Consider the following 13833-nt stretch of genomic DNA (forward strand, 5'->3'; position numbering starts at 1 on the left):
CACTACGCTTTGTGGTGACGCCCCCAGCAGCAGCAACAGCAGCAGCGGGAGTCAGGCGCGGGGCGGTGGCGGCGACGCGCGGCGAGATACAAAGACGGCGACGGCGGCGAGAGGGAGACAAAGGCGGCCCTGGCCGGTTCGGATCTACGGGTACGGATCGGCTTGGCGAGGCTCGTGCGAGGGAGCGGTGGATGAGTACGGGGGGTGGAGGGGGGCGGCGTTAACGGGAGGCACCACGGTCCGTTAGCCGCGGCCCTGGGGGGGTCTCGAGACTCGGTCTCTCCCTCCGTGGCTCTCCGTGTCTCTGTCTCTCCCTCCGTGTCTCTCAATGCCTCCGTGTCTCCGTCTCTCCCTCCGTGTCTCTGTCTCTCCCTCCGTGTCTCTCGTTCTTCGGTGTCGGCCTTCCTGTGTCCGTGTCTCGGTGTCTGTCGACTCGATAGACGCCTCTTGGTGTCGTGTCTCTCGAGGTCTCTCTTGGTGACTCTGGGTGCTGCGTGTTCGCCTGCGTCTCTGTCTTGCTGGATTTGTCTCCCTCGTCTCGGCGTCGTCTCCGTTCCCGCGTTTGCCTCAGCGTCCCCTGTCTCCTGGCCTCTAACCCTGGTGGCTGGTTCGAGCAGACGTGGCCACGCAGAGTCCGGTTCGGCCGGAGCGGAATGCGCGGAATGCGGGAGACGCCACGGCGCCAGCGTGGCCGGGCCCGGCAGCCCCGTCCGCCCCGTTCCCCGTGTCCGCCTCGCCCCCCCCCCCCGTGTCCCCCTCGCCCCCCCCCCCCCCCGTGTCCCCCTCGCCCCCCCCCCCCCCCCGTGTCCCCCTCGCCCCCCCCCCCCCGTGGCCGCCTCGCCCCCCCCCCCGTGTCCCCCTCGCCCCCCCCCCCGTGGCCGCCTCGCCCCCCCCCCCCCGTGTCCCCCTCGCCCCCCCCCCGTGGCCGCCTCGCCCCCCCCCCCCGTGTCCCCCTCGCCCCCGTGTCCCCCTCGCCCCCCCCCCCGTGTCCCCCTCGCCCCCCCGTGTCTCTGTCTTGCCTGGCTCCCCTTCCTTTCTCGTCTGCCCGTCTCGCTTTATGTTTGTCTCTCTTCTTCTAAGTTTCTCATGAAGCCTGCTTGGCTTTGCTGCCCTTTCCCTCCTGACTTTGTTTGTCTCTCCTGCCTGTCTGTCCTGTCTACATCCTCATCCCTTTATCGCCTCTGATTGAGTATCCGTCGGTCTTTGCCGCCTCTCTTTGTCTCCCCTCCTGTCTTTTATGCGCCCCCCCCCCCCCGTGTGTCTTATTCACCTGCGTACCGTGTCTACTACATCCCCGGATTGTCGGTCTCCCCTGTCTCACTCCCCGCAGTGTCTGCTTCTCTTCTGTCTGGTAGTCGACTCAACCTTGGTCTGCCTGTCTGTCACCCTGGATCGGCTGTCTCCATGACTACTTTCTTTATGCCCATTAGCTCTTGCCAGTCTCCGGCTACCCAGTCGTCTTCCTGGCTGCCCGCCTTAGAAGGTCTCTGCCCATATCTCTCCCTGCCTCTCCCCCCACCTGCTCTCCCGGACAGCATCCTGCCCCGTGGCAGTACACACCGGACACCTAATAAGGGAAACACACACGTGACTGTATAACACAAAGCTATACTGCGGCATGAACCCAGTGGTTATATACTTAATGCCTTGTGCGCCTTAATGACTTGATAATAATGTGTGTGTCACGGAGAGCAACAAATGTAAGTTTTACAGAACAGTTTCACAACACGTGGAGTTGTGGCCACTCAACACGTGCCAAGATTGTGAGGCTACTCGCTCAACGGTATGCTGTCGCAGCTTGTTGTTTTGAAGTAGTTTCACCAGTGTTCGAGTTTTCATTTTTCTTAGTAAATATTTTAGGTTACAGGTACCTTGGAATCCCATCACGACGTGTAGACATATTTCCTCGGGAGTGTCTGATTATGACAGCCACTGACAGGGAGTGTCTCCGGAAAAATAGATTTGTAATGAATCATAAAAGCCGAATGGGCACGTTCCCTTGTGGCAAGCATACACAAAGTGAGTCTTAGCAAGCAAGCGAACTACCAGGCGACTATTGGTGAATGGGTGGTATTGGTAAAGCAGGCCTGGTAAATACTCTGATAAAAAGCAGACGCACATAACACGCTGGTTCATACGGATTTTTGGCAATCACCATGCAAGTACTTGGCAGTGGCACGGAGCGCCCTAGTGCGAAACACGGGTGGCAGTGCGTTTAACATTTAACGGTTTTGTAAATATTTGAAGGTGTGTTACTGCCCATTATACATAAGCACAAGCACATTAACCTGTTTATTAGTTTTATACACGTATTATAATGACATTGATGACACATGGACATTTGTGATTGCATGTAAACTTATTGACATTGTTGCAAACCTGTTTTCTGATCACGCTCGTCTCACGTTCCTCAACTTCAGCCGTTGTGACCCCTCATGGTAGAGCTTTCCATGATTACCAACTTTCAGGTACATGAAGTGTACGTTAGCTTACTTTTCATGCCAATAGAAAAGGTCGTCATGAAAACATGGATCGCGATTGTCCAAAATAATGAGAACTGCTGGAGTTAAGATACACTGTTCGAGTTAGCAATATCACACTGGCATGACACACACATATACCATGAGTAATACTATCGTAACAGAATTCCAATGTTTTAATGACTCGGGCATTGCACAGCCGGCATAGTGATTGGCATTGAATACTGTAGGATGTAAGAGGGGAGTGAAGCATTCTGTTTGCCCAGTGTTGACGTGGAATTAATTGGCATAGCCCGGGAGAATATATTTGTAATCCTACAGGTAACTTGGGATTTATATGGAAGGCTGGAAGGTGATTACATGTTGACATTTCATCATGACAGATTGGCAATACATTTGTGTGAATGTTTTCCGTTATAAATATATATTTGTCGTGTGTACGTTCATGTGACGTAAATTTAACTGATTTGCATTTTTTGCGAGTGAATTCATCGTAATTATCATTTTAATTTCCCTAATCAACTCACAATTGCATGAAATCGATACCAATGATGGGCCCCATCTGTCTGATATTTGTTTCTCGAGTGTTTTCCCTCAAGGTCACTCTGAAGACAAAACTAATTTAGTCAAATCCTTTTTAGCCAAGTCTTTACATCCCTCCGTGGTCAGAGCTTAATCCTTTCTCCCTCTGGTCTGTTGACAAACGTGTTGCTTTGGGATCTTCGTGCCCAGAGCAGTCGCTCCAATTGACTCGCTGTGCTGAGTTATTCCCCCAAGTGGCATTGTCTTTTCCTTTGTCAGAGCGCCGAATCGTAGATATGTGTGCCACCCAGGTGTTATAATTTGCATCAATGATCATTTTTCACAAGTTCATTGGAAATCAACAAATCACGATGGGCTATACCCAAACAAACACATGTTGACCACACAGTTAACCTGGTATTGTAAAACAGACTCGTGTTGTTGAGGTTGCGTGTCAAACTTTGACAGCCGAAACTTTTATTTTCCCTCGAGGCGCTGATCATTTGGCATTTGTGAGCCGTTTAGAATTCTCAAGAATTGAAAGCATGCGTTTCACTTTTTTTTCTCCCTGTAATCATTTACCTGTTGTCGTTTTTTTCCCCTTTAAGACCGTGCTGTTCTTCATATGTAGTTTAGCAAAACGCCTTCGAATAATTTTAACTGGATATAAATGCCGTTGACCAAATCACCCAGATCTCGGATGCTGAGCTGGGTAGAGGCCGACAAGTGGACGTTTGTGAAAAAAAGCTTCGTAGCTCATCGGATTTCTCCAGGATAAATAAAGATAATGATTCTGATAGTACTCGGATGTACGATCACGTGCACGATACGTGTTACAGACTGCTTGGTGAACAGCAGAATGCAGTGGAGTAAAATCCATTGTTGAACTGTATTTTGCTCCAACGCCTGACCACCGTGCAGGAGTAGTACGGCGGAATAACCCCACATCCAGCAGTGGATTAACAATCATGCGGCACCTGCGCATGTATGTCTTTCCTGTGTTGTTATCTTAACCAGAAAGCGTTGTAGTAATTGGAACTGGGTGCAAGTGACAGGCACGGATGCTGCTCTTTCCACGCATTACTGTACTTGTTTATACCCGCTATTATGGCAGGCGGCAGCAGTGTGTGCGTGCTGTGTTTTTCCACCTGCTCTGTCAGGCCCGCGCCATGAATGGTTAATGGGACGTTTGTTTGCATAGTGCTTTCTGACCCTAGTCTAGCTTAGCCCCTGAGCAGTGTTTGCGTGGTCTAACTTTGACTGAGGATTTATCGAAGTCGTTACGTGTACGCATTTGGTAAGCCTAATGTACACGTGCCGTAGTGCTATTTTTCATATTGAGCAATTATTAAGAGTGCTGTTTACTGCATTGTTGTTGTTGTAAATATTTCCCCTTAAAAATTCCACATGCAGTTACCATTGTTCTGCAATGAAATTTAGAGTCGTTCTTCATTTGATCGGTTGGCAGTTTGGTTTCTAGATAATAGAGGCAAATTTTGTTGTTGGGCAAGGTTGCATTGTAGTTAAATGTATAGATCCTCGGTGGCCCTGGCAGTTTATCTCAAAGGTAGCTGTGATTCATTATACCCACACTGTTACGTGCTATAAACACATGCTTTGCCATCTTTACAGAAGCAATGTCTTTTCTGTTTCATTGTGCCGCCCGTTCCTTAGTTCCTTAACGGGTGCTCTTTGGGCCGGAAAAAGCCATACATTAAGCAGAAAGTACATTTATATCTGTGCGTTTCTTGTATGTGCCGGAAAGAGGTGAGTTATCGGATGACCTGAACCGCGATCTGTTTATGAGCTGTTCTTTTGTAAGTGCTAACTGTAGACTACATCTGTAGACGTGTTTACATTCTTCCGTGAACTGCAGACAGTTGTGGATTAGCTCGGTCTTTGTGGTCCATTTCTCTGCATCTTCTCTCCTGGCATTCAACCAGCAGCACACAATAAAATATTTTTATGTGCTGAATGTACGTGTGAATAATTTAATGAGCGCTGTAATGTGCGATCCCACGCTAATGCTGTATTTATTGATTTTATTAGACACGCCACACCCGTTATCAGTGCGGCCTAGTTAAGATTTAATGCGGGCCATTAATATGTTTGATTACTTCCTTCCTGCTTGCAGGCGTTTTTGGTTCATTCTCGTTTCAGCTTTTTAAAGCGGTCGTCTTGAGACTACTTGGGCAGCAGAAAATATGACACAATATTCAGAAGTTAATTGTTTTATTTAGTTGTAATGCTTCGTTTCCACTGCAATAATATGTGGACCAATGCTTGCATGCTTACTGGATCAGAAAGCAATGCTCGATGCGTTGATTTCTAATAATAGTAAAACCTATAATATTCAGCCGTTTCACAATCTGCTGTTGGATGACTGCTTCCCCATGCCATGCGAGTTGTGAGGGGTTGTTTTACATTACCTAACCACACTGCTTCAAATACACTGACCACTTATCTTAGCCATCGCCGGGATTTGAACTTAGTTTGCCAGAATCATCGTGCAGTGTGCTAACCACCGCACCACCACTGCACCACCATAGCGCACCCGTTCTCATAAATATGTATGAGGAACTGATTCACTGCGGTGAAATACGAGGGCAATTTCTCATCCATTTAGCATACCCATTGATACGGACAATTAAGCTCTCTAGACGTCATGCCATGAGGTATCTGTGAAGTTCTTGGTGTGTTACAGCCTTAAGACTGGTGCATGAAAAGTACTGATAAGCAGCAGCAGCAGATGTCATCTCGTTTCGATTGTCTACCCCCTCGAGAGTTATCGTGTTAATTGGCTTTCTCTGGACCATGACGTGTGGCTACACGTGGCTTGCCGTTCGATGCAGTCACATGGAGAAGTGTTTTAAATCTGACTTTCATACCCACGCAAGAAGGTTTTGTTGGAGTGCACAGAGAGAGGAATCATAAGACCGTAACCCTCTGTGAAGTGTCTCTTCATTGTAAACGGTGATGGGCTACCCGTTCACAGCCTTTCGTCTCTCCGCATCATTTCATGACGGTCATTAGGTAAATAACACCTCAATTCATAGATTTTACATTCACGATGCATGCATAGAATTGTGCGTGTGAGAATGTATTGTTTTCAGTTCTTATACCCTGTATATAATGGGTTCATGTGACTCCTGCTGCCACTAGAAGCCACTACAGTCACTTTTGCGTTCGACCTTTCTCTTTCTTGTGCCGTGTGACGCATCGGGGCAACGGAGCTTTGCCACCACTTCCGGTCTCTAAACCAACTGAGTTGTGTCATCCCAGGTTATTCATGGAATTACTGTTCGTAGAAATACCATTCGTAGACATACCATTCGCGACACAATTGAAACAAGGGAATTGATTCTTGAATGAAATCGCCACCGCAAATAGTGGCAATTCCTGAACTCGTGAAGAGAGCAATTTGTAATTGGTCCAATGGCAACACGTAATTTAAAACAAATGCTGTATAGCTGATGCAGCATGGGAGCCTTTTATGAATAGTTAATAGTCACTGTCTATTAAAGCCGTTCTGCTGTTTGTTCTCCTGTTGATGCGGTCCTCTCCTTTGCAGTACAACCTAAAAATGTGTCGACTTTGCTTTAAGAAATATTTATGAACACGCCCAAGGATCGTGTGGGCTGTGAAGGGAAGCCTGTGCCCTAGTTTGTTCTTGGAGTGTGTGTGTGTGCGCGTGTTTGGCAAGCAAGTATCTGCACTCAAGCCTTTTTTTATGCAGGATCTGCAAATTTTTTTATCATTATCAAAAGCCGTCCTAGACATATACATTCAATCTCTATTCCCAGAGTGGCCAGGAGTTGTCATATTAATGTTGTTCCTTTGTGCCTCTTTTCCACGGGTCTGTCAGTGCGTGGTATGTCGTTATCGTGGAGGATCGGCATTGTTTTGACAGTGCTGACAAAGCTTAACAAAACATTAAAAAAATACATCTTTTCAGTAGTATACAAGAACTTATAACATGACGTGACAATAAAATATATAGATTTCATATTTAGTATTTTGTCCAAAAATGAGGTGTACATTCATAAAGAAAAACACTTATTAGTTTTTTTTGTACTGCACAAAGGTTACCTTGCCAGATGCCTGACCGGCAGTGATGACCCTGATACTCTAAGCATTTTGACATTTGGAAATCACCATGAGTCATTTAACCAAACATGTAAAGAATGAAAGTGCCCAGGTGCTGGTAGATTTTTTTTCTTTCTTTTGTTGAAATGGTTATTCGCCTCAATTTTCCGTGTTTTCAGCCAGAAGATTTGTGCATGCGAATTCTCTATTAACCTTTAACAAGCTTTCTAAGCTCATAAAATGCCAGAACACTTGCACCTCAAAGTGATGCACATGGAAGGTTTCACTGCAGCTCAGAGATACAAACAGCAGAATACAACCCAGCCTATCGCAAATGTTTGCTTACACTCAAGAAATACTGCCGAGTAGTGACCTTTGTTTATGCGTGGTTGTGGACCACATGAGAAATTCATCATTCTCTCTGTTCTCTGCCAAACCCCGTTAGTTTATTGCTATGTTGTGACATGACCTGAAACCAGGACTCTTTTGTAATTAATAACAGACCTGTTCTCCCCCAGTACCGTCCACCTTCTGGTGGTAATTCTATTTCATTGTGTCGTGTTTGGTGCGCGTATAAATAAATAAGTAAAACTGGAGAGACCTTCACCTGCAGGAACTTGGAAACAATTGCGCATACGTGGAAGGAAATTGAGGTGAAGGTTAACATCTTCCTTTACAACAGGACATTGTCAGGAGCACAAGGTATACCGATTGGCCCGGTGACCAATTCTATATCTGTGGCATAGCGCGCACAAGTGAACTCTACATGGCTGGTTTTGCAATGCGCACGTTTGGTGTTGCTGTGTTGTGTACCCATTGGCAATTTCCACATTTGCACCCCATGCTTCCCTCCTTTGGATAACAAAGCCTTGCCTTCCAGGACCAAATAATCAATGAACAACCTATTGTGCCTTCTGTTGGCCCAGCCTTTCGTGGGGGCCACGTGATTGGTAGGGTGGTTGGATGGTCAGTTCACGGCGGGTGAAGTTTTTTTCTACTTTGAGTTAATGGTCGGTTGGAGCACATTTTCCGTCACTCAACGCAAGCGACGTACGTGAGCTAGAGTTTTTGTTTGGCTCGCTGTGTGGCCCTGCGGCTGTTTTATGTCAGTTATTTACATCTCACAAATAATGATAAATAATTGCGTACAATGGACAAGTCCGGAGTGGACTACAAGTGGGCTGTAAACATGGGAAGTCACCTGATTTTATATTCCACACGCACCTCACACATGTTAAAGACATCTTTGCTCTGACAACTGGCTCATGAATGGACAGTAGAGAGCCCTTATTTAGCTCCCCCTCTGTTGCATGACAACTCTTGAGTTCAAAGTTCAATGTGCATTGCTTAAGGGTTGCTCACATAGCTTTCCTTCTGTTTGAGTTTAGACAAGAGCCCGACTTTCTCTTCCTGTTCAACTGCTTCGCTCCCATATGCTTGCAGAATGAGGCAAAGCGCCGCAAGTTGCTATTTTAATAGCATATTGCCTTTAATGCTCGGTATGTTATTCTAGTATTTCTGTTTGCCACGTGAGGGTTTTAAATAGCTAGCACAAAAAATAGGAAATCAGACGCTGTTAGAGCAAAACAAGCTCATGCTTGTCTCGGCAAACAAGCCTGAAGAATACTTGTCTGCTGACACATTCGGCGTGACATGTTTTTACCTTGGCATTTTCCTATTGGCATGTTTGCTTACGTTTATTCTTCAAATAATAGTCACAAATAATGTAGTATGCTAAGTATAAATTAAACATGTCTGTGCGTCTCTGTTCCTCCCTCTGCCCCTCCCCTTACTTTGCTTTGCTGCAGAGGAGAGGGAGTTTTGGTGGCTGTCCGTGCTGCAGTAACGGAACACTAACGCCAACATGTCGGATGCCAGTGAGATGCTGGCTGCTGCCCTTGAACAGATGGATGGCATCATCGCAGGTACCTCCCTCCCTGCCTGCCATCGGTTCATCGTGTCTGCGGGAGTCAGTGGTGTGCGCCCAGCTTCTCGTACGTTCATATCTGTAGAAGGTTTTTGTTTAATCATGAATAAGCATCTGAAGGCAGGCACGGATCCGCTTCACACATGAACACACATTGCAGTTGCAGGATGCGCACGTGTGGATTTCACTCGCACTCAAAGACAGTCTTGGGTGGGGCGGGGGTGGCAGTGGGTTTACGCATTGCGCTGTGCACCTGGCAACCTCAGTTCGATTCCCGGCCATGGCGATTGCCAGTAATGAGTGAGATCTGAACCGGTCCTGGGCACCCCCTTCACCAACCTGCACTAACCAGCGTGGTGAAGTGTGGTCAAACGTCTCCCATAGCCGAAAGGCATGAGAAGGCTTTTGGACAACAGTGGATTGTTAAGGGCTATACATGCATATACCAAGACAGTCTGAGATAACTGCAGTCCTGTTTAGCCGCTGTCAGTATTGTTGTCCAATCACCGCAGGTGTGCGCAAGATAACCAACCGTACTAGTGGCATCCCTCGTACAGATGTAAACGAGCGCCGGATGCTGTTGTAAAGGATTTACGATGTTTGCTCGCTCGCCCATTCACCCACCTACCCGCTCGCCCGCCCGTCACCGTGTTCACGCAGGCTCGAAGGGCATGGAGTACGGCAATGGGCTTTTCGATTGCCAGTCTCCCGTGTCTCCGTACGGCGGCACCATGAGCTCGCTGGGCGGCCTGCGCGTGCTGCAGCTGGTGGAGGAGCTGCGTGGAGCACTGGACGCGGTGGGAGGAGAAGAGGACAGGGAGACGCTGAGGTCGCAGATACCGGACTCAACCGTCGACACCCTCGCGGACTGGCTGCACTGCGGCATGGTGAGGACTTCCTCCGCAAAGGGCGATCGTAACTGCCTGATGCAATATAATGAAGATTTCAACTTGGAATGTGCACTGTTATCGCTCGCTCTGGTAGAGACTGTATTTACTGTCAAGTGAATTCTGCCCAAGCTGTCTCCATCTCTCATAGCAGCATAGTTTAATGATTGTCATTATCAGCCATGATCTATCCACTGCTGGACGAAGGCATCCAAAGCATGTCGCCATCTCTCACGTCACGATTCAACAGTCCGTTTAGCTTCTGCACACGAGCAGAATTCGTTGATCCACATCTGCACCTGACGTTCCCTCCGGCGCCTGTCACGCCGTCGATCGTCTTCGACCACCGGCTTACATTTCTTCTTGCAACGTGCCCTGCCCAAGCCCACTTCACCTTTCTTTACAGTCAGTGAGATGTCTCTTAACGCATGTATGTTTTGTAAGCCACGTGTTCCTCTTCCCGTCTCTCACTGTTATTCCATGAGCCGCTTCGTGCTTCTTATAATCACAACTCACGGCGTGCTCAGGAGCCAGCAGTTGGCGGTTTATGGTTTTGTATAACGAACGTAACATTTTGACATTTGTGGTTTTTACACCGTGTGATTTTTAGCTTTGGGGAAAAGTCGTTGGTAAAGGGGGCTCATTGTCCTAGGACTTGAAAGGAGTAGGATTGGAGTTTTAAAATTCATAAAAGGGTTGATAACATCAGCAGAGCAAGGCTTTTCACTGTGTTCATGAAAAAAAAGTTGGCACAAATTCATGGGTTTCTCTTTTGAGTAGTGGGAGCCGGAGAGATGCATGAAAGAAATAACAGAGAGTTGTTTATGTTAAACAAGATGTGACAGTCAGGAGAATATGTAGATACATTACTGGAGGCCATGAGTCGTGGGTGAAGGTCTCCGCAATGACTATTTATTTTAACCTTCTCAGAAGTTGCCTTTAGACAGGCTGCGCGCGAGTGCATTAGAGTTGATTTTTAACCAGTGAGGTACATGTGGCATCTTCATTTTCGGTGACGTTTACAAGCGACGTCATTGAGAATTGAGAACGAGACGCTGTATAATGTCAAACAAACTTGATGTTTGTCGTGCCTAATCTTGAGCCGCATTTCCATTTCTTCAATATTTCAGTCCATTACTATTAGGGGTGGCGACAACAGTAACAGTACTGTCATAAGTGCAGGTGAAGCAATTTCGTTAGTTACAGTACAATATTTTTTTAAATTCATAAATGGTTGAGTTTAATGGGTTCATGTGACCCTCCACAGCCACTATTGGATGCTAAATTCACCACTGTGTGAAAAATATATATATATTCTCAAATCGAATTGCGACACTGAATCCTGACAATGCATAGAATTGCCATGAGGATAAATAATTGCACCTCGAGTAATAAATACAGGCCCGTTGTCCGTTTTAGGTCCCACTTGTCACAACATTTTGACCACTCGCACGTTTCCCAGAATTATGCACTCCAGCGCGCCTGCTAAACTCGTGCTGCTCCATTTATCTGCCGTGGAGGCAGCAGGCAGCTGAGCACAGCGGTGCCGTTTTAGTTTTTTTTGTTTTTGGCAAGGTCAGCATGCTGTCACTGTTGTTTTCACAATACCAGAGCTAAGCTTTTTGCATCCCCGGATCTGATGCCGAGCGAAGTAAATTAGATTTTTTCCTTGCGGCTCGGCTGCCTGTTTTCCATGAAGAAACTATAATTGGAAGGGCCAGAGCCACAGGTATGGTTTCCCAATTTAATATTGGGAGAATACATATACTGGCCTTGTCAGGGAAGTCTGTACAATGAGGCAATTTTCACAAATACTCCAAGCACCCTGACTGTGATGAGGGTAGTTGCCTTGGGCAGCAATCCAATCTGCTGCGCTCTTGGTGTGTGTGGGAGGTTGTGTGCGAACGCATACAGGGAATGTATGCTGTGGTGTTTAGCCTACCAGTTTTAAGAGAACATGTGAGAGACAATGAGACAGTGTTGTGTGAGTGTGGGATAAATATTCCCAGCAGTTGGCCCAGATTCAATGCTTCTAAACTGAGCCTTTCATTAGTGAACCCCCGGTTACAAGGAAAGTTGTCTTAAAAATGGCACGAACAGAATAAGTTTGCTTTGCAGAATTACTCCGTTGAGCGTGCTGATTAAGAGGTATGGAATTTTTTTCGGACAAAATTTTCCCTTCCTCGATAATTAAGTCAATATGTTACATTACTGTTGTCGGGCACTGCGTAAAATACCAGCAAAGCAGCTCACAACCCTTTAGCGAGGAAAACACCCGCGCCCCAACGCTTGACTCCGTGCTATAAACGCTTTGGTGGGGAGGGGAGAGGAAGAGGAATCGAGTTTCACGGCCATGCGGTGGATGGGTGGTGGGGGGCGGGGGTGCACGGCCAGGGGGTGCGAAGACGCACGCCTGCAGGTCGCCGCTCTTCCGTCAGGCTCAGATTGAGTTACGCACCTCTGGCGGAGGGCCCCCGCAGAGCGCTGCCCGCGTCGCGCACGGAGCACGGAGGGCCGGCGCTCTCCACCGACTCGCCACGAAATTATCCGCCGAGTCTGAGGTCCGGCGGCGTCCTCCACTACCACCCCCCTCCCCCGTCCCCGTGACCCCTGCCCAGTGACCCACCAACGTGTGCTTGGGGGCATGGCCGAGTGGCCTCAGGCGGAACCGTACCGACGGATAACCTGGCTGAAAAGGGTAAGGCCGCTGGGAGGGCGACGAAAGGGGGGAGGGCGCTCTTCGGAAAGCAGATTTGTGGGTGCTTGCTCGTGGTTGGCATTTATGTTGTGGGCAGGCGTCGTTATTCTAGAGGCATCCTGCGGACACGTGGGTTTTATTATGGCCCGCTTTTTCATTAGAAATTTTGATTTTTCTCAGTAAAAAAAACCCATTGGCATGGTGACTGTCTAATGTTTATTGTTCTTTCCTGCCAGTGATGTGAAAATCAAAACTCTGTTGTTATTTTTTATTGTCATGTTACTTATTGTATAATTTCATTGAAGCAGCAAGTTAGTACCTTGTGTTTTTGTTGTTTACATTTAAAGGGCTTTCCTCAGGTGTCATGAAGTACCTGTGGAAGCATTGCACTGGATCTTTAGTTTCTGATTCAGGCATAAGCTAAATTTTCTGCTTTTACATTGGTGTTATCTTTTTATGAAGACATGTGCTAAAGACATAATGATTTGGCAAATGGCAGTAAGCAATCTCGATTTGTTCTTTGCAAAAAGTAAGACGACTAATGTTTAGGACTATGAAATTGTATATTTCAGTTTCCCATAAACTGTATTTATGTATTATTTTGGTTCACTAACCTGTAAGTCAGGACTGGACGTTTGTTTAGGTCTACGATGATGCGTTTTCTGGTTGTACTGCGTCCTGTTTGGCATGATGTCCGACGTTTCACTGCACGTGCTCGGAGCTTTCCCAGTTGAACTGAATACAATTCCGTCGAATGCAGTTAAATTGCATCCAGGCAATGAATCGCACAGCACAACCCCAGACGTCTACTCGGTGGTACTGATAGAAACTTCGTGTGGTTGTTTGGCATCTGAGCAGCTTCGAAGAGCAACTGATTGTACGTTTGATTTGTTTGCTGAACGGAGGAAAAAAAAACCCTCCAAAACTTTTAACCGTCTCGCTTTTCAATATTTAGACGCCGTTTCAAACATCGTGCTTGCAAACCTCAGCCCTCGCTCCTGGGCTCACACATGCCAAACATTCCAGCCAGGCAGCAAATGAGATGGACTGTTAAAGATTTTTTTTAGTCTGAACTCGTTACAACCCCCCTTATTTTCGGCAGCTCATTCCTTTTGCGTAGCCCTGGGGAGTTGGAGCAGGGTTGGAGGGCTCGCATTGGGCACGAAAGTTTCAACAAGCCCAGGCAAATTTCCCATCGTGTACTCGCTCGTGATTTTATTTTCAGGGCTGGAG

The 13833-nt window shown here is 47.2% G+C and overlaps 1 protein-coding gene across 13 annotated transcripts in view; it reads left to right on the plus strand.

Moving 5' to 3' along the window:
• Positions 1-13833, plus strand: part of PPFIBP1 (PPFIB scaffold protein 1) — a 46187-nt gene continuing 32354 nt past the window's right edge. For 11 of the 13 annotated variants that reach the window (XM_078597166.1, XM_078597168.1, XM_078597169.1 and 8 more), the window contains exons 1-3: positions 1-150; positions 8897-9013; positions 9676-9902. In XM_078597166.1, coding sequence (XP_078453292.1) covers positions 8953-9013; positions 9676-9902 — 288 coding nt within the window. In that variant the 5' untranslated portion in view covers positions 1-150; positions 8897-8952. Of the gene's footprint in view, positions 151-8896; positions 9014-9675; positions 9903-12349; positions 12601-13833 lie in introns of those variants that run through there. The other 2 variants (XM_078597176.1, XM_078597175.1) reach the window with 2 other exon arrangements.

This window comes from Lampetra planeri, chromosome 8, assembly GCF_965212315.1.
Source record: "Lampetra planeri chromosome 8, kcLamPlan1.2.h2, whole genome shotgun sequence".
Lineage (NCBI taxonomy): Eukaryota > Metazoa > Chordata > Hyperoartia > Petromyzontiformes > Petromyzontidae > Lampetra > Lampetra planeri.